Below are 19,657 nucleotides of genomic sequence, written 5' to 3' on the forward strand. Positions count from 1 at the left end.
CGGGGGAATAAATGCGCTTCGCGTATCTCGATGGGCGTCGCGCGAAGGCGACGTAGTAACCCGGACTGGTAAAGGAAAATCATTTCACGCCCGACTTGGCGGCTCCTGTCCTGGCGGGAGTAGTCGATCGTTTCGCGTCTCGTTAGCATCTCATCCATCGCCCGTGTCTGCCTGCCTGTCGACCGCCGGCGGGCGAAATTTCGCAGCGCAGCGCAGCGCCGTGCCGTTCCGTTCCCTCGGGCACGCTCCTCCTCTTCTCCTCGTCACCTCTCTTCTCCCATTCTCATCCATTCACGATCTATCGAGAGAATCCGAGATTTCCTCTGAGGAAATGTGTGCGAAACTAGCGCGACAAGATAAAAGCGCGTCGGCCGCGAACGTGTCAACGATAGCGAAGCTAGGCCTCTTCGTCGACGAACGTTGATTGGGATGGCGTGGTGCCATTCGAATACGGCTTTTTCGTCGCCGAATCGGATGCGAGCGAATAAGTCGCTTTAAATAACGGGCCGATAGGCGAGCGGATGTCTGCATTTATTCAGTAACTTCGCGAAATTTCTTTTGCCCATCTCGAAATATGCGTGCGAGATGTCCCCATGAAATACAGCGGTGTAAGGTAGTGGAAAGTCGTCTGTTAGTTGCGTAATTTTGATTAACGCGTGCTGCGTTTCGCGAAGTATTACAAAATGTGATCTCTGATATATCTTTATCATTACACATTTGCAATTATAGTAGAGTCTTATTGAAATTGAATTTTTTCTTTAGACAATAATATTGAGAACTTTAACATGCTGTAATTTCTATTTAATGCAGAAAATAGTTTTTTATGTATAATAAAAACGATTTATTTGATATATATATTTTATTTTATATAAATTTTGATACTCACAAATATTTATTATATTGCAATAGTGTTATATTTACAGTGTTTATTTACATTCACTCTATGCATTTTCCATCTTTCTTTTCTCAGTCATCTTCATTAAATGAGTTTTATTTAAATAACGTTTATCCTTAAAATTTTAAACATGTATATGGCAATGTTTCATAGTCAAGAGACTGTCGGGGAACTTATACGTCGATACATAAGCTCGGAATTTATTCACGATTCTTCGATATACTTGGCGGGAAGTATTCTCGCAAAGTAATCCACGTCGGGGCAAAAGGTAATTTAGTACTTGTTTTAAGTCAGGCACGACGAACATTTTCCCGGGGTATAATAGAGAACTCTGCGTTGGACTTTTATCGTGCGCGCGTTAAAGCGACGAAGTTAGCCTCGAGCCGATATAGCCGGCAATCTCTGCTTTATAAGAAGCAACATTTCTTTCGTATGCTTTCCCCGCCGGGGGTATTTGCATTTTAAAAGAATCATTCCCTATCCCATTCAGCCAACGTGCTGGATAGACCCCTTGAAAAATTCGAGACTGTCGGGCTGGATGTCAGACCACCCCTCACGTCGGTTCACTGTAATTTGTGGCGTCCGTGGTAAAATCTCGACGAGTCTACCAGACGAGGCGAGGGTCACACCAGACACGTTCCAATCATCAACCGCATTGTGAAAAAATAATACGAGCTGTGCGCAAGGGAAATAACTGGTGTGACCGCCGATCTCATTAAATGGGCTGTAATTAACAGGGATTTTATCGCGGTATATTAATGCGCAATTAGTAGGAAACAAGAGCAAGATTTCAACTCTTAACTTTTGCGCAGCTAGTTGGAGAAGTTTGGATGACCTTTCGATCGTAATATCTTTTTCCGAAAAATTGAACCAAGTTTGAATGATATAAAATGCAGCTCACTCACTTAATATTTATTCTAGATTTATTATTACAAAAAAATTTCTTCTTTTTTTACTCACAATTAAGTCGGTTTGTTTATTTCTGTTTCCATCACTTTGCAAATTGGTCATTCTTTACACTTTCGGATACATATAAACGAATAATTTCTTAATCACCATTTATGTTAATGATGTAATGAATAGAATAAAATTTTAATATTTTTTTTATTTTCTTCAGTGAATTTATGTATTCGTATTTATTACAGGCATTATACAAGAGTGACAATTCTAAATCGCTTTATATATTCGTCTCTGATCCTTAAACTGATCTTCAAACAAAAATATGAATTTTATAGGACCCGTTGCGAGGAAATACAATGTACTCGCCAGTTTCGCATAAACTGTTTTGGCCGTTCAAAGAATTTGCAAGCGGCCGTTTTCCATATCAAAGGAGTGCAGATGCCGTACCAGTTTTGCCTACAACCACGTCCGATCGCTCGCGGGTTTTCCCATGTTCGTAATGAAACATTAGACGGCCCTTTTTTGTACCTGCGCTTCCATTAGCTTTATATCAATTAGCGGATCGTATAAAAGTTAATTGGCGTTTCAAGGGCGGAATAATTTTTTTCCACGTTCCCCATTCACGCCGCCATTTGCGAAAGTCGGACGTTCATGGCCGCGGGCGAGAGACAGGAAAAGGGTGACTAAGTAGTCCAATAACGGTAGGGCTTTGCGTTTCATAGCTCACGGTCGGAAGCCAGCCGTTGTAGGAGGAATTTCAGGCCGTCTCGGGCCGAGGGGATGTTCAAAGACCGTAGAACGGTAAAGTGAAATATGGCGAATTTGCCTTGGAAATTATTGCGATAAGTCTGAGTGGCACTTAGGGGTTCCAATTACACACGCGGGCGTTATCGCGACGCGTGACGAAATCGGAGTTTGGACGTACCACTCGCCATTGTGCGGAGCGTCGTTACTTCTCGGTGATTTTCGTCGGTGTCGCGTTCGACGATCGGTGAATTCTCCAAGAGAGGAGATATATCTCGACGACGATGCGACGGATACACGGAAAGGACGTGCATGGAAATGGCAGCTGACGAACCAACGAGATCCGTGAATATCGCATCAGCAACGAAACTTGCTCGAGACATGAATTTTGAAAAAAACGACGAATAGAAAAATAAATAGATCGTAGGTAGATTCGGGAATCGAAAATAAATTTGTGATTTGATCTAGAAATCTCACGGCTGTGATAATTGAATTGTAATAATTGACGTCTCAGCTGCATGCGCTAAGAGGAAGCGAAATTAAATCCTGCAGTAGACGTAAATAATTCAAATTCTGACTAAACTTGTTGCGAATGAATCTGGTCTTATTTACATATTTCCATCGCTATGAAACATGCAACTCTCTCTCTCTGTCTTTCTATCTCCTTCCCTCTCTTTCCCTCCCTCGCTCCCTCCCCGCTCTCTCATGTATCGCTTCCAATACACGATATCATCTATCTATCGATTATGTAAACAGATTGCTAGCAATTGTGATATCGTAATGGAATCGTTCATCGACACATTTCCGAGTTAATCAGCGTCAGTTCGGTTTAACTTATTGTAAATTGTCTTAATCCGATAACTTTGGAATTGCGAAATGTCAAACTCAGCGAAAAGAATCATGAACGTCACAAATGATTAGTCTGCATCAATATGATTCAGACCTTTTTCCATTTCTCGCGTTATGCTTCATGATTTTGTCGATAACGCGTAGCAAACACGTAGGTTTGATCAAATTAGAATTCTTGTATGACTCGTCTCGCGTTGAACTAGAAATCTCATATTGTACAAAGAGTTAGGATAAAAATAAATCAGATTATAATGACAGATTGCCGGGCTTTCGCCAGAGAAAGATGTATCAGTGATGCTCGCCAAGATTCATCATTGAATTTTTCATACGCGAAGACGTAAGAGCTTAGCGTTCCGAGAGCACAATCGGATACATGACACGTTCCGATTAATGTAGACAAAAAGTAGGACGTCTGTTCCACGAGAACTCGTTTTCCTTCGAGTATTCACTGTTTGAGTATGTGCACCTGTTGCGCATTTGTTGCGCACGGCAAAACGCAGCGGATTATTCTTTTTGGCGGCGCGTATCACCGCGTCAAACATCAAGCATTCGTATGCAAACGTACTTCACTCGCGTGCAACGACTTCTAAGCACGCACTGCTACGAGATTTAACTTACGATCGTGGGAGTCACTAACAATCTCCATTACGTTTTACATCTTTCTTATAAATACGGTAAAAAATCACGAACGAACCAATTACAAAATTAATTCAATTAATAATGAATATCATAACATTTCCTGATAATATGCATATAAAATTTGTATTGGTATTATACTCTCTAAATCTGAATAATTGAATAATCACTGATTCAGCAGTACTATTCACTGATTCAGATTTAGAGAGTATATATTATATATATTTTAAAATAAAATTAATTTGATACACTTTATGGATATAAACAATACAAAAGAAAATTTACATTTTTATTAATGGTATATATTAAATTAAATAGAATTATTTTATAAGAGTAACAAACGATATTACTTCAGTAATATTGTTATCTATAGCTTTTTTAAATCAAAAAAAGTAATTTAACCGAATAAGAGGACATTCACGCTAAATATAGTCAATGTAAGTTATAATTTTATATTTCGTATTTCAGTAAATATACGATGAATACATGCAAGTGTATGATGCATGAAATGGAAATAGAAATATTTAAAAAGCCAAATTTAATATTTGGTATTTTATTTAGGAAAGCTGAAATATATTCATTATTACAAACAAAAAAAGTATGTCATACATTTTTCAATTTTATTAATCTTGTAAGTTATATAATTCCGGAAATCTCTCTCTCTCTCTCTCTCTCTCTCTCTCTATATATATATATATATATATATATATGATTTTTATTAGATATATTACGGATATTATTAGATGAATGTTATTAAGCATTATTGATTTCATTCTGCTACGATTTTTGATCGTTGAATCTTAGTCTCTTAAACAAGCCGTCGATGGTTAATAACGAGCGATCGTTTACCGTCTACACCTTTCCACGCCAGAAAGGGTTGACGGCGTAATATACCGAAAGTGTACCGTCAGCACAGATTAATGGCGGGTCCTAAATGTTTTCGACGGCGTGAGTTCATCAAATGGGAAACGTCGAACACGCGCACCGAAAGGTACGAGGATAGCTTATGGTCCGGGATTCTCCTACGATCCGCAAAAAGTGAGCAAGCGAAGGAAGGAGCTAATCTTTCCGCATCAAATACAGCGCCAACGAAGAGAATCACGTGAACGGTAAAGTCGATTGAACGCAGTGATGCGTGCGAGCTTGATTCTACGAGAAGTTTTTCTCCGGCGGGAAGTCTTACGTATTTATCGGCCGTTTCTTATTACACATCGCGTGCGGGATTGTATGAAATATGATTATATTCTTCGACTTATATGTCTAATTAAATTAAATATCAACTGACATTCTTATAGGAACTGACATTCTTATGGTTTTAGTTACTCTAACTAATCTTTTTCTTCGATATAACGAAATAGACGATTTGTTTTCGATAAAATTAAATAAAAATTCTGAACACTAAAAGATTACTTTATAGGAAACTGTACATATTAAGCTTCGCTTCTATGACTATACTGACTTTTTTTCCGGAAGGGAAAAACGATAAAAGCATATAGCAGTATCGGAGATATTGATCTTATTTTCAAATATAAAATATTCTTAAAACGAATTGCTCGAAATTACGCTACGCTGCAAAATATCGAGGTTCTTACTCTGAATGTGTAAGGTTGGAGGACGGTTAGTCGTGAGAACGTGCTATATTACGCTCGTTTCGTCAGTCATAACTTGATAACGACAACGGAAAGTGCGATTTCACTTCCCCTAAATAAAAGCTAAGCGCAAAGTTTTACGATTCCCGACAGGTACTCGAGGCATGTCAATGACTCTTCGCCTTATTGACAGTTCCCAGTAATCCGGATACTTATCTGTTAACAGAGATAAGGGTTAGACATATCGATTATCGAGAACAATCTCCCGCGCTTGATTGGATTGCATGCATTGATTTACTTCATTTGTATTTGCCCTCTCAAGAGAGAAATTTATTACACATCGCGATGCATTATATAGCCGACGTAATTTTACCATAATTTCAATCTGCTTGAATTTAATAGACTTTAATGATACGACTGCGTTTATGATAAAACTGAAGGAATGATTATGAAATCAATGCAGTTTGATATCCCACAATTTTCATGTATTTTAAACTTGCTTCCGTTTTCTTATCAGCAACAGGAGAAATTAAAATGTTAATTGAGTTTATGTGTAAACGATTAATAATGAAGACGAGGTGCTTTGTTATTCATGTGAGCCTCGAGAATACGAGCGAAACAAAATATCGCGTTTAATAATTGTCCGTTATTGTACGTTATTGCATTGGAAAAGTATTTGAGAAAGAAGACGGGTCGTTAAGGCGTAAACGCTGCGGCGTTTAAACGACTTTCAAAAACATTCCACTCTTCTCGCGAAGGCGAAATTACCGAGACTTGCTCTGAATATTTAACGTTTCCTTCGAGTTTCTTGGATACCGGAGAGAGGTGGCGTCTCGAGACAGACATACTTTCCGTCTCGGCATCCGCCAGTATTGCAACACGCATTTAAGAACTCCCTTGTCCCGCGTTGATTCCTTCATTACCAGAAAGTGAAGTCTTTCTTCCTTAATCTCCAAGTTATTTTCTTTAAAGAGCGCATCGTCCCTCCAGTAATTAAATCAAATTTCGAGAGAATTTGCGTTCGCAACTCTCCTCCTCCTACACCCCGATACAACTTCAAAATATTTTTCAATCTTCAGCGCTCGCATATAATAAATATTTGTACACCGAATACTTTAATATACTACGCTAAATAATTTCCCCTTTACCTTGCTATTCTATGATTTATTATTACTTTGCGTTACGCAAAGAAAGTATAGAAGTATCAAGTTTCCCTTGTTTTAAAAAAGGAGAATAATACTTTATCCAAGTTGCTTTGAGCTGTATTTTTTGTTGTTTTTAATAATTATACGTACGCACATAATCGCGAAGTTATAGGTTATTATAATTTAATTATCGTATTATTAATGTTTTCTACGAGTTGTGGTTGTTCCCTAATTAAAGGTTTAAATGGATGTAGGTGCGTTTTGGTAATAATAATTAAAGTTCATCAATTATAATGTTCAATTGATAGCCATAATACTATTATCTAATGCTATACCTATGCATAATATAATAATGTTACGTGCGCAATACAAATATATCTGTAACTAAATCAGAAGAACTTAAATTTTGTAAAAATGTAACGTGTCTCATTCATCTACTTGCTGCTAAAAAAAAAATAACGCAAATAATTTTACTGCGAATAACACTTTGTAGGATTATTATACAACTGTTATGTACGTATGATACGTCCGTAAACGACAAACACAGTATTGTTTCATATACCGAGCAGTTCATTTGTTTTCCTTACACTTGACTTTCTTTCTGATCTCAAAGCAGGACGAAGGACGCGCTCGCGAAATATTATGAAATTTTACGAACTACAGGCCAACTGGGATCCTCCTCGGGAGCATATACGGCGCCATGTGCCGCGAATGCGTTTCCATCTACGTCTTGGGAATGTTTCTGGCGTTATGTTTTCGTATTAACACCTGCTGTGGACCCCTCCGTCCCTCTCCGCCCATGCACGTCCGGAGCACTCTCGGAACGTTGGTATGAGTTCCAATGCGACTCGTACGTTTCCTAAATCCACCGTGGCGTTGGACGTAACCCCCCGACGACTCAAGGAAAATTTCTTTCCCGAGACCCTATTCAGACGACCCTTTTGATGTGACGGCCAATGTGCGAACGTGGATTTTTGGAAGCTCTCCAAGATCGTGGATCACATGATCATTTCTTGAAATTTAAAGCACGTCGTGTTAACCAGAAAATTTTCAAAGGTCATATTCCATTCTTAAACGTAAATTTGCAACTTAGATATCCCAATGCATCTAAATTGCAAAATTTGTATCTTAAATCAAGAGTCGTTTAGAATCCGGCTCGCAGTGGCTCTCGAACACTTGAATGGATCTTATAAAAGCTCTCTCTTTTTATATTATGATGAAAATTCTCTTTCAGGATACAATGTACGATCATATAAATATCTCCTGTAATATTCGGAGGAAATATCACTAACGATCCACGCGATGCGATACATTTTATTACCGTTGTCGTTTTATTACCGTTATAAAACGATTTAATTACGTGATTCGGATTGACACGAATGTTGTTGGGTCAAATGCGGCTTAAGCTTTTGTTTCCTGATTTTTCTATTTTAAATGGTGCATATGTCCAATCTCTGAATGTGTTGGGAAAGGATTAAACCTTTTTCACCTCGTTTCGAGTGAGCAAAAATATCTCTGTCCATGCTAATACCCACTTGCGCGATATTTTGCCCGTTACCGCTCGAATCTAAACCTTTAATCTTTATCATGGCAATAAGTAAAACATAGCTAACAAACTTAACTACTAACTTACGCGATACACACAAACACGGCTATAAATATAATAACGTTGTTGTACGCTATTTTACCAAAATCTTGAATTGTACTTATTTAATCTATTTTCTAGACAGATATAAATATCATTTTTATGAATTCTTTTACGATACAAAATCGTGGTTTTATTGCTAAAAGATCAATAGCATTTATAAGAGAAAAATAATTCTGTCCGAAGTACAGTTGTATTACATCACGAAAATGTGTGTGCAATGGTATATAAACGCAATTTATTTTTCTCGTTTTGACAAAGATAATAAATTCGTATTTAACAATGTATTTCACATTTCAGAACGGCCACATTAAATCTTCTCACGTTAATATGATAATTAAGATATCTATAATATCACACGTATTAAAACACAAATTTATGCGCGAGGAACGGAAAGCCGTACTTCATGTTACGGAGAGAATTTCATATTTTTGGTATAGATTCGATTTTACAATCTTTCAACGCTCATGGAGCAACATACGTTCGTAGGGGAACATATAACCGTATTCACAGAACGGCGCGAGGACCTTTCTTCCCTCCAAACCTTTTTCTCTTTTCGATTCGCGATCGCGTTACATGGTTCTGGAATCTTTCCAAGGAGCCGGCTCCGCGATTTTTAGAGCGAAGATTGAGGCGAAAAGTGTATGCAAAGTACCTCCGGATTTTCTGAGATTCTTGATACGTTTTCGGGACTTCATATTACTATCTGGATAATATGGACTTGACACATTCTTCTCGTTGTTACATGAAGAATTTTTCCAAAATCGTACAAGCTCTAACGAGACTTAAAGCATTCGTTGCTATATTAATAAAAAATATTTTTTAAATAATATGCGTAATAATAGACAAAAAATTTTAGTGAAAATGAAAAAAATCTTATCTCTTAAGAAAACTTCCGATATTGTAAGAACAATTATGCTTATCCAGAATAATTGTGATTATGTTATACTTTCCAATGCTAAAATTGCTAATTATAAAATTATTCATAAATCGTGTACATTTTCTGTTATGATTTTCCGTATTCGCAATTAATTTTACCTAAATTTACTAAAAAGCAATTGATATTGGACAGATTAATATATTGGCAGGTCAAATAATAAAGTACGACAAATAAATAAAAATGTAATTTATTAATTTTTATTAGATTACAGATATATATATATATATATATATATATCTCTCTCTCTGTATATATATATATATATATACATAATACATCAATAAAAGACGCTCTTACACTGTGATGGACTTGCTAAGCTTTCGATAATATTAGTAGGATTAACAAGTATTGAATCCATTCAATTTTTATTGTTGTTTGCTCGACGTTTCTGACTTGTTGTTATTAGACTGTTAATATACCACGTAAGCCCAAATGAAGAAATTTCTTGTATTTACTGGCTGCATGTCACAAATGTAAAAAAAGCCGAATATAAAGTATTATAAAATTAAATAAAGTATATAAAAGATATACGATGCATCTCTCTCAATGTGGATATTATTAATTTTATATATTTAGTTAACAAATTGAAAAAGAACACAGCCTCGGCTATTATTAAATCTCATGATATTATTAAATTTTCCGTCATGCCTGCGCCGTTTTACTCGGTGCTGCAGGTGCTGCCCGCGCTATATTTTATTACATTAAATCATACTGGAGATACAATTACAATTTCTGTCTTTAGAAAGCTTTGCACGTTTCCTCTTATTCAGCGACCTATTTCGAGAACGTCCCTACCATCCGTCTTGGCAAGGCCGACAGTACGAGAAAATTTAATGAACGTGACTAGATCTTATCGAAGCGCGGCGGGAGAATGGCAGAGAAGTCAACTTGGAACTGGGAGAGATTGGCACCGCGCACCGCGCGCAGTTTATATAAGACAGACCTGACTTTTACGAATTTTCGATTCTCGCGCCGTAAAGCAATCCGCTGCAGTTTGCCTCATTCTTTTTCCGTCTCCACCGTCGAATAAGAATTACTCACCACGTTACTCTTGTAATTTAACTTGAATTTGTATAAATTGCTGTACACAACTTTCCTCGAAGCATTGTTCAAGTTCGCAATTTTCCACGTAAATTTAAATAGCGTTAAATAGCTTCTCGGTGTTTTCTCTCTCCCTGCAGGTCTTACAATTTACTACCGATATCTTAATGGAAGGTAAACCGGCAATTTGCGGTTCTACGGGAGAGCTTGTAAAAAATCGAAGCAAATACGAGTCCCAAATGAACGGAGCGCGGACGGGAAACGTTAAGTTATAACCGAATTTACCGACGTCTACTTTTTAGAGTGTTTACGCCTCTCACGAGAATACCCCGGATACCGGACGATTTGCATCGTTAGATTTTAATTACGCATAAGTTCCGGGCGCATTAAGAGTCGGGGGGCCAGAGCGAAAAAAGGAAGGGGAGAAAAACGGGATAAAAACCCGAGTTTCAAGTACATTAAAGCATCTCGCGGGTTTCCTAGGAGATTCGACGTAGACAAACGGTCGGATTACTTCTCTCGCGAAGCGAAAAGCGCGGCCGGGTAGAACGGGGAGCTACTCCTCTTTTTTTTTTGTTTTTAAAGCCGACTCCGAGTTGCCGACCAGGGGCTTAATCAGTTGTTAGCCCAACCTGGCCAATTGAAAGTTGGCGAAAATTAAAGAGAGCTTCGAGGGGACGTATCCGGGCTAATCTCCCAAGGGACTCGCGATTCGCGCGAGCGATTAAACCAACGTCGCAAAATGAGAAAAGGAGTCGTACTAGGAAGTTACGCTCTCGTACTCGGCGTTGTCGTAAAACTAGCCGGTTTCTCGCAGCGTGCAATGCCGCTCTGTAAATTGCGGCTCTCATATGTTGTGCTTTCTGCCCCTCGCTGCGTCGCGGTGTGTTCACGTAAAAAGTCCACCGTACGGACGACTTTAATTTACGTCGTCCACTGGCAACGATAGCACGTCTGAGACTAAAAACTATTTCGCTCGCGCGTTTGGTAAATCTGATTAAATGCGGCATTGCACTCGCCTCTAAATTGCTCGCCTGAGACGTTAACGCTGCATCTCATACTACACGCTGGTAATATATACTTTATGATAGCCGCGTCCGAGGAAATAACAACAAAATTGCTCGATTATAAAATGCAGGAGAATTTTGTAGTGCATAGTTATCTTACTTTGAATAAATGCAAGTAAAAATGTTTTTCTTTTCTGTGAATAGTTTATGTTTTTAAGTAGGACCCGCACCTCGCATATGTGGTTACGTCATTCACTAATATGTTATCTCCCCAGCAATTTTTGTATGGGTTACCGTGTACGCCACAATAGAATTTTCATTATCATGAAGAATAATAAAATATCGTGTAACATTAAATAAGACTAAGCTCACGAATAGTACGAATTGTATGCTTTATACGTTATTATCTATTATAGGATTATAGCTATTCAAAATTTTATATTATTAGAATACTACAAAGCGCGCGCTTCGCGTGCGCTATTTATTCTCGACCACTATATATTTTTAATAACGTGTATGAAATTTAATCTTCACAATTATTTGACATCACGTATCAAGATAACCAAAATTAATTACGATAACCTGTCATTTGTGAGTTGTCAAAACACGATTCCGGCGCTGACAGTTATTTCTCGCAGCACAGAGCGCGATGAAAATAATATTTACTTTTTTACAAGTGCCTTGAAATTTTTTGAAAGCATCGGCCATCAGTAATCATGGCGATCGACGTATTAAACGCGTTGTATTGTATATCAGAGATTTTTAAATACTATATAAAATCATTTCCTTTGCGTGGCGCAATAACCGCTCGCGTCCGACCAGATTTTTCAACGTTACGAGGCCACTAATTGAAGCGGTTACCGCATGGTTCCTTGTTACAGAGGCACCTCGTGGGACGTATCTGCTGATAGATGGCCGCCGGCTGGATCCCGGAAACCAGTTTGTGCCGGTGAAGGAAGGCTCGGAGCTTACTCTCGAATGCGCAGCCGAGGGTGGAAACCCACCGCCCATCTTGGCGTGGGGCATGACCTTGTCTCAAGCCACTTTAGACGGCCCGGAACAACCGCCAGACAACCTCACCGTGTTGCCCTCAACATCCGGCAGGCACAGCGGGGCTCACCTAAAGGTCTTGAGGGGACATCACAACGCCACCATCGTTTGTGTCGCCCGCCACATTACGCTGATGATACCGATGAACGCCAGCATCCTGCTCGACGTCCAATGTGAGTATTGACGATACGAAATTGCATTAGCTATTACGTTCGAGATAATCGCGTTCTAATGCGATGAACGGAATTCATATTTTATTTATTTTTAAAAAACTTTTTAAATAAATTTAAAAGAGCGATTCTTTTCTTTAATAAAATATTAAAGTCATTTTTGTTAATTTTTAATTTTTATTGAGTTTCTTAAGTAAGGACACTTCAAGTGTTATTTCTACCACAATTAAGTTGACCAAAGTCAACCGAATAACAAAGTTTTGTCTGTCTACATCTGTTTACTTCTTTGAAGAGATTTTTTTTTCAATCTTTTGGTTTAAAATATCTGTGTAATTAGACTTCTCCGAAAACTCACAACAAACCGGTACAAAAACAACAGAAAATAATCAGCAGTTATCATACATATGCATGAGCTTAAATTGCGTTTTGAGATAGAGCGAGCGCGAAGTAATTCGTTTTTGCTCAGGGATCGACGGGCACGAGCCGGTGGGATTTCCGCGATATTAAACCTAGTTGCACCATCGTGTCGGAAATGAGTACAACAAGTAACGCGTGTGTCGCGTCGAGGGCGGCAGACGAGCCGCCCGCCCATCGAAACTAAAATATAAACTTAATTAAGTCTGAATCCGACGGTACTCGCGACTTGTTTTAAGCGAGCCTGCGAACCGGGAAGAAGCGGCTCCCGCGTTGTATTTGAGGTGCGACGACCGTGTTGCAAGAGCTGCGGTAGAAAGGGGTTGCGGTGACGGCGTTGGGGAGAGTTGGAAAAGCGAGTGACTCCAGGGGTGACGCCGTGTATTATGCGACGTGGAGGTAGTTTATTTTGCGTCGTTGCGCCTCTTTCGCCACTCTCGCGGTCTCGGAAAGTCTCCCCCGACTCGCCCTTCGCTACCCCTGCTTTAGGGAGTGGTCCAAGTCGCCGAAAGAAGCTCCTCCAGCCGGTTTCGAGCCAAACTCCGAGGGATTAACGGGAGTTCCGCAGCGCGCGGACAAAAACTGGTAGAAGCGTGCGAGCGCGCGCTCGCGCCACCCCCGGCGCTCTTTTTACCGCGCGTCGCCTCTTCGGGCGTTTAGGGGAGGCTCGTCGAGGCGAGACCGCGAAGATATATCACCCGAAACTGGTTTCCTCCGCCTTCTCCTCTTCTTCAATTGGAGAACTTCTCGGGCATCTCGTTTTCGCTCCTGCGAGTTATAGAGTAGCACGTATTCGCGACTCTCGCTCTCGATCAGAGTTTCCCAAATTAAAAGTAAATTAGAAGTAATTTTTTTTTCAAATATCTGGTTTGAAGTTAGAAGAAATATATCGTACACAGAAAATTTGAAAATATCGATTTTGAATAATTAATAATATAGTTTTTGGATGTTGCATTATGACTAAGCTGCAGTCTCATAGGGAAACGTTATTTTAATTTCAATAGCTTTACGAATATCTGCATTTAGGCGTCCTGTCGCGCGAACCACAGTTTGGGAAACCCTACTCTAGATTATACGGAGACCGCCTTGAATTCCGCCGTCGCGGACAGTTTTTCTTTGTGGTGGGTGTAAGGGGAGCTCATTGTACACCGACATTATTTCGCTCTTTTAATTCTTTCGCGCCTGTCCGAGTGCCACGTCGTCCGGCGGCCTGAGGCTGAACGAAAACTTACTCCGCGAAGGAGAAAGTTCGCTGCGAGTCGTTTAACCGCTGGGGAAAAAGGCGACGAGATATACCGAGACACGTGAGTTTTCCGTCGGGGACTTTCAAGGACACCGCCGATCGACCACGTGATTAATGTTGCCTTCTCTTACAATTAATGAACTTTAATGCTTGTCTTGGAAATGATATTTAACAAATGATAACTACAGTTTATTTTATATTTATCGTAGAGCATTAGATCTTTCGGAGAACACGGTATAAAATAAAATAAAAATAGCAGACGATTTTCAATTATTTTATTTAAGGGAGTATTTTGGTTTGAAAGGTTGTAAAAAAGGTATTTTTCAGAAATTTTTTGCAGGGAAACGAAAGAAGCGAATAACGCTAATCTTTGTTCTTTTAGCCTTATTTTATAAATTTAATAAAAATATATTTTTAAAATAAGGCTAAAAGAACATGCAATGTTTAACGTTATTCGCTTCTTTCGTTTCTCTGCAAAAAATTCCTGAAAAATACCTTTCAAACCAGAATACTCCTTTAATATTCATCGCAATTTTTCTCCAACTTGATTTGTGAAAATCTTCGCGTTCGTCGTCGGATTTGTGGCGGTGCGGATACCTAATTTCAAAGACGATACGGGCGCGAGCAGTCGGGCTGAAACGTCTCGAGGATGCAAATTTTCTAGGCGAACAGCTTGCATGCTCAACGTCTTAGAGCGAAGACAGGATGCGGGTGCCTTACGGGCGATAGTGATATCGTACGGATCAGCCGTACGTCCTTCCTCCGTCTTTCTCCCTTACTTTTTGTCGCGAATTTATTTCAACCGTATTTACGTACTCCGGCTGTCGTGCCGGAGACAGGACAGAGGAGGTACATTTGTCGGCATCTGAGCGAGCAAATTTTCCGGTAGGACGGTCGCCAAAGGCGCCAAGGCTGTCCTGGGACGCCTTTATGACGCCGGGGTGAAAGGGGAACCCACGTGGTGACCCACTTTCCATATCGTCGCGGCGCATCGTCGTTTGTCATTACGCGTAATGCAAGCTATTACCGGTTGTCATCGCCGGGCCCCTTGCCTCCGTCCCATATCGAATAAATGATTTTACTTTTAAATCGTACCGCGACCGACAACGCGATTAATCATCGTGGCGCGCGTTTGTCGCCCCCTTCCCCCACGAGTCGAGTCGCGCGCGGCCGCAGCTATTTTACATAAGTTCGACTCTCCCGGCCGGAGTATTCGATTTGTACTTGCCGGCGACGGCCGGAAAACGCGATCGGATTCGCCATAAATCACGCTGATTTTTGGCGACATTCGTTATTTGCAACTGACCCGAATACGCGCGGCGGCAACTTCCGGTACGGGTCTCTTCCCGGCCTGACAGCGCGCTATGAATATGTAGCGAGCGTAGCCGTAAAATTGTAACCACGGTTGGATACACGAGCGAGCAAGACGAGCTTCATCTCGATGTACATTCTAATCGATCTACTCGCGGCGCGCGTGCTCGCTTCGTTAAATCGAAGATTCGCGCTGTGAATTATGTAGAAGTTTGGAAAAAAGCTTATTGTTCTTCTATGCGGTAATTGACAAAGTATCGTCCAACTTTATTCACCTTAATTCTCAGCAGATATCGCCGAAACTTCCAACTTCGACCCTCTTGGGCTTTTATGATACAAATTATAAAAATTGATTAAATTATTCGTTGTCTCAAAAGTCCAGATATTTAAATCAATGCAGTGTAAGACCAATAGCTATTTTATTTTTATCGGTATTATCGAAATAATTTATTTAATTTGAATTTGTAGATATTATGTAATGTAATAGAAGGCTGTTTTATATGTTCAGATACATCTTTGCTGTTTCTACGCAGCGTAAAGATTTGTAAAAAGAAAACACTATTCTCATAGAGATATAGTCTCGCAAAGCTCTGTATTAAGTCGTCAGTTATGATAACAAATAATAACACTTGTACGTATTTGCACTTGAAATACTAAAGTACTAATTGGCACTTCAGGAATCTGTGCCGCTGTTGTCGTACAGAAACACTACTGAGTCGTCCTCGTTAGTTACAATGAGAATTTAATCGCTCTGAAAGAGCACACAAATGCAATAGTATCCTACATAAGTTATATGACAAAGCGCTGTTTGCACAGTCGCCATTCGTAATCCGATTTCAGCTTTGAAGAAGTAATTGCCGCAGATTTGTCGGGTCAATGTATCAAATAATTTAATACTCTATTGACAGGCAACACATTCTTTTACGCACATATTACGTTTAGAATTATTGGATATATTTACAGGTTCTTATTTATCATGAAAGAAAAAAGATTCGATATTTTGTGGCAAAGCTATTAAATTTAGTAAAAATACGGTTTTACAAATATTGAATAATAACAGGAATATTGAATAATAAAAGGAATAATGAATTTCGACATGATATTTTAACGATTTGCCTATTTTTATGATTTGGTATTGCAAATTTTAACATAACTTTGAAAGCGTTTTGTCTGGCTTACAGCTATTTACTGTACTTATCTAAAATATGTAGAGATGATTGCTTGAATTTTTCTGGTCGTGGCTTGTTTTCTCTACCGTGCAGAAAATATGCAAATAACGTGATCATCATGCTTATCGCGTTCGAGTTTCGAAACTTTTTTGATCACTCTCAGACGCGGCGTATTTGACGCGCGTAACGTTCAGAGAAGGACCAACATTCGTTCAAGTCCACGCGAAAGTTCACGATATTGGCATGGTACTTCGGTTAATAAGATGCAAAATACTTGGGAACTAGCCGTCGCCGAAGACGACAAGCGAACGAAGATCAATATGCATTCTGATCATGAAACGCAGTCTCGTAAGAATGACGTAATGTACTCGTAAGAATTACAATTGTATATAAGTTTCAGAACGTACGCTAACTTAATTTTTGCTCTGAAAAGGGTATTATAAACCCTTCCACGTGATATGTGGAAATTTCAATTTTTCTAGATTATATTAACAAGGGATTTGTGCGATATAAACTCGCAGTTTTCTGACATTTACCACACGTGTTTTAATTAAAATATTCTTTCATATGAATTAATTAGCATAAGCAAAAATTAAAAGTAATTTAGCTTAGCTTAGTTTTAGCTTTTATAATATACTTTGATCAGATCGTATAGTTATCGTCTGTAAAATATGATATCGCATTTTATTAATTTTATTGCTGTCTGATCAAATTTACTTTTGCGAACTTGCTTCCCTTTCATAAAATCCGTTTTATTAAAAATCTCTCCCTCTCTCTTTTCTCTTTTCTATATTAAAAAAAAACTACGAATAAATAAATCATGAAATTGAATGTTGAAAGCTATGGCAGTTTCCAGCACGCAACAATTGTTTCATCGCACCTGTCAACAATATTTACTAACGACAAACAGCGAGAAAATGTTTTACTTGAAATTCCAATTCCCGATAACTTTTTTTTTTTTATTAAATCCGTGTATATCGCGACGTGTATCGTTATGGAATTCCGAGCTGCGCTCGCTGTTATCGGTTTTGGCAGGAAAGATTCGTTACGCGACGATATCGGTGATTCGGATATACCGATCAATCGGGATAATTTAATGAAAAACTAATGTCATATAGCCGGCGGCTCTCTCGTACGGTGCTTCTTAAATACCCCAAATATCAACAGGTTGTTGATTTCGCTGACCGTGTTCCCGGGTTATTTAGTTCACCTTTGGACAGGTAACTGCATGTGTGAATGTGGACGCCCATGGGTACCTGACATGGGACACACACCTATGCGTGACTGCTTTCAATATCCGATCATAGATACACACACGTGCACATGCACATAAATATACATATTTCGTTATACGCGAACATAAAGCTGTTACCTGTCGCGTAGATTTTTAATTATTCCTTGCAACTCGCGTGCAAACAACTGGAACCGTCCTTGTTTTACAATGTGCGACGCATGTCTCATCGCTCTGTTATCGGTCATTCAGGCCCATGAAAACGCATCAATTACGTATTCGAAGCTATATGGACTGTCGCGCGTCCGCAAAACTCGTATTTGTTGTGCGACGTGCGCGCGGTACGATATGATATAGTATACGTCATGATTAGCGTTTACGTAACACGATTTACGAGATAAAATACAATCCCATTGCGTATGCTTAAACGCGTATTAGGTGAGCTACGAATGGATATGATTACGGGACGGTTACAAGGGTCATCAATATTTTATATGACATTTAGCTCGCCGATATCATTTGCAATTTGCACGAGCACGAATGGCGCTCCATTGATTTGACAGGTTGTTACGAATTATTATTACTGCATGTTTTGCCCGTAATGCCGGGTGACTGTATTTCTGACTAATTCATTTCGTGTGTAATTCGCCATCCATTGGGCTGGATGGCGTAATTGTAGAGGCATCCAGACGCGGTAATGAATCTCAAACACGATTATTACTGGGACACGCGGCGCAACTTCATCCGTTTCAGCGGATCCCAAACACGATGATCTGTTTGCATCCAGAGAGATTAAATTAGGAAATGATATGGCTGAAGTCTTTGATCTGAAAAATTTGCATCGCACTCGATGACAATTAGAATTGAACGCGAATTGCAGTCACGGTCAATTTAGAATGTCGCGCGATCGCGCGTTTTCGACGATATATTAATACCGATGGACATTTTCTAATGCGCAGCTGCTGTCACTTAACGGCTCTTGTTTTTTTTTTTCACAAGCACTTTTTGCACGGCCGTACTTCGCAGAGCGTGTCGCAAAAATTCAATTCCGCGATGCGTTTTGTAGCGCTGTCGTACCAAATTTTACTCGCGCGATATTATTTTTTTTTTTCCAAGAGTGTACAAGTTAGCTCGTCGACAATACGCAATTCGACAGTGAATGTTTTGTATATGTCGATAAAAAAAAGGGAAATAAATGGTACGGACGTGACGTACTAAATAATTTTCTCGTCGGACTGCTTTATTCGACCATCACATCTGTTATTAAATATAATATTATTTAAATTCGTTGCATAAACAATTTTTAAATAAAGTTACATTTTCTACAGTTGCACTTAAAAATCACAGAATCTGATAAATGATCACTTCCATTTATTGTTATTTATACAAATTGTTTTTTTTTATAAATAATTATTTATATAGTTATTTCTAAACAACTTATAAGTACCTTTAACTTTAATATTAAAATATATGTATTTACTATGTTGGACGAAATTTCTTTAAAGTATGTACATTGCAGATTTTAGTATCAATATGTAATCTTTATTCATCAAACTGTTGATTGCATCTGTCGGCAAAATTACAAATGTCCTCGCAACTTGATATCCCGGGCAATTATTCATTACGATCACGTATGACGGCAATTTCGCGCAGAAAGTCTTTTCGGTTGATCCACGAC

At 39.0% G+C, this 19,657-nt stretch overlaps 1 protein-coding gene across 3 annotated transcripts in view; it reads left to right on the forward strand.

Moving 5' to 3' along the window:
• The window catches only part of Tei (irregular chiasm C-roughest protein teiresias), a 140,270-nt gene that overhangs the window by 19,818 nt on the left and 100,795 nt on the right, over positions 1–19,657 (forward strand). For all 3 annotated transcript variants that reach the window (XM_071717634.1, XM_071717632.1, XM_071717633.1), the window contains exon 5: positions 12,273–12,614. In XM_071717634.1, the coding sequence (XP_071573735.1) occupies positions 12,273–12,614 (342 nt within the window). The remainder of the gene's footprint in view (positions 1–12,272; positions 12,615–19,657) is intronic.

This window comes from Temnothorax nylanderi, unplaced genomic scaffold (assembly GCF_030848795.1).
Source record: "Temnothorax nylanderi isolate EJ_2023f unplaced genomic scaffold, tnyl_v1.0 TNYL_tig0219_pilon, whole genome shotgun sequence".
NCBI classification, from domain to species: Eukaryota; Metazoa; Arthropoda; class Insecta; order Hymenoptera; family Formicidae; genus Temnothorax; species Temnothorax nylanderi.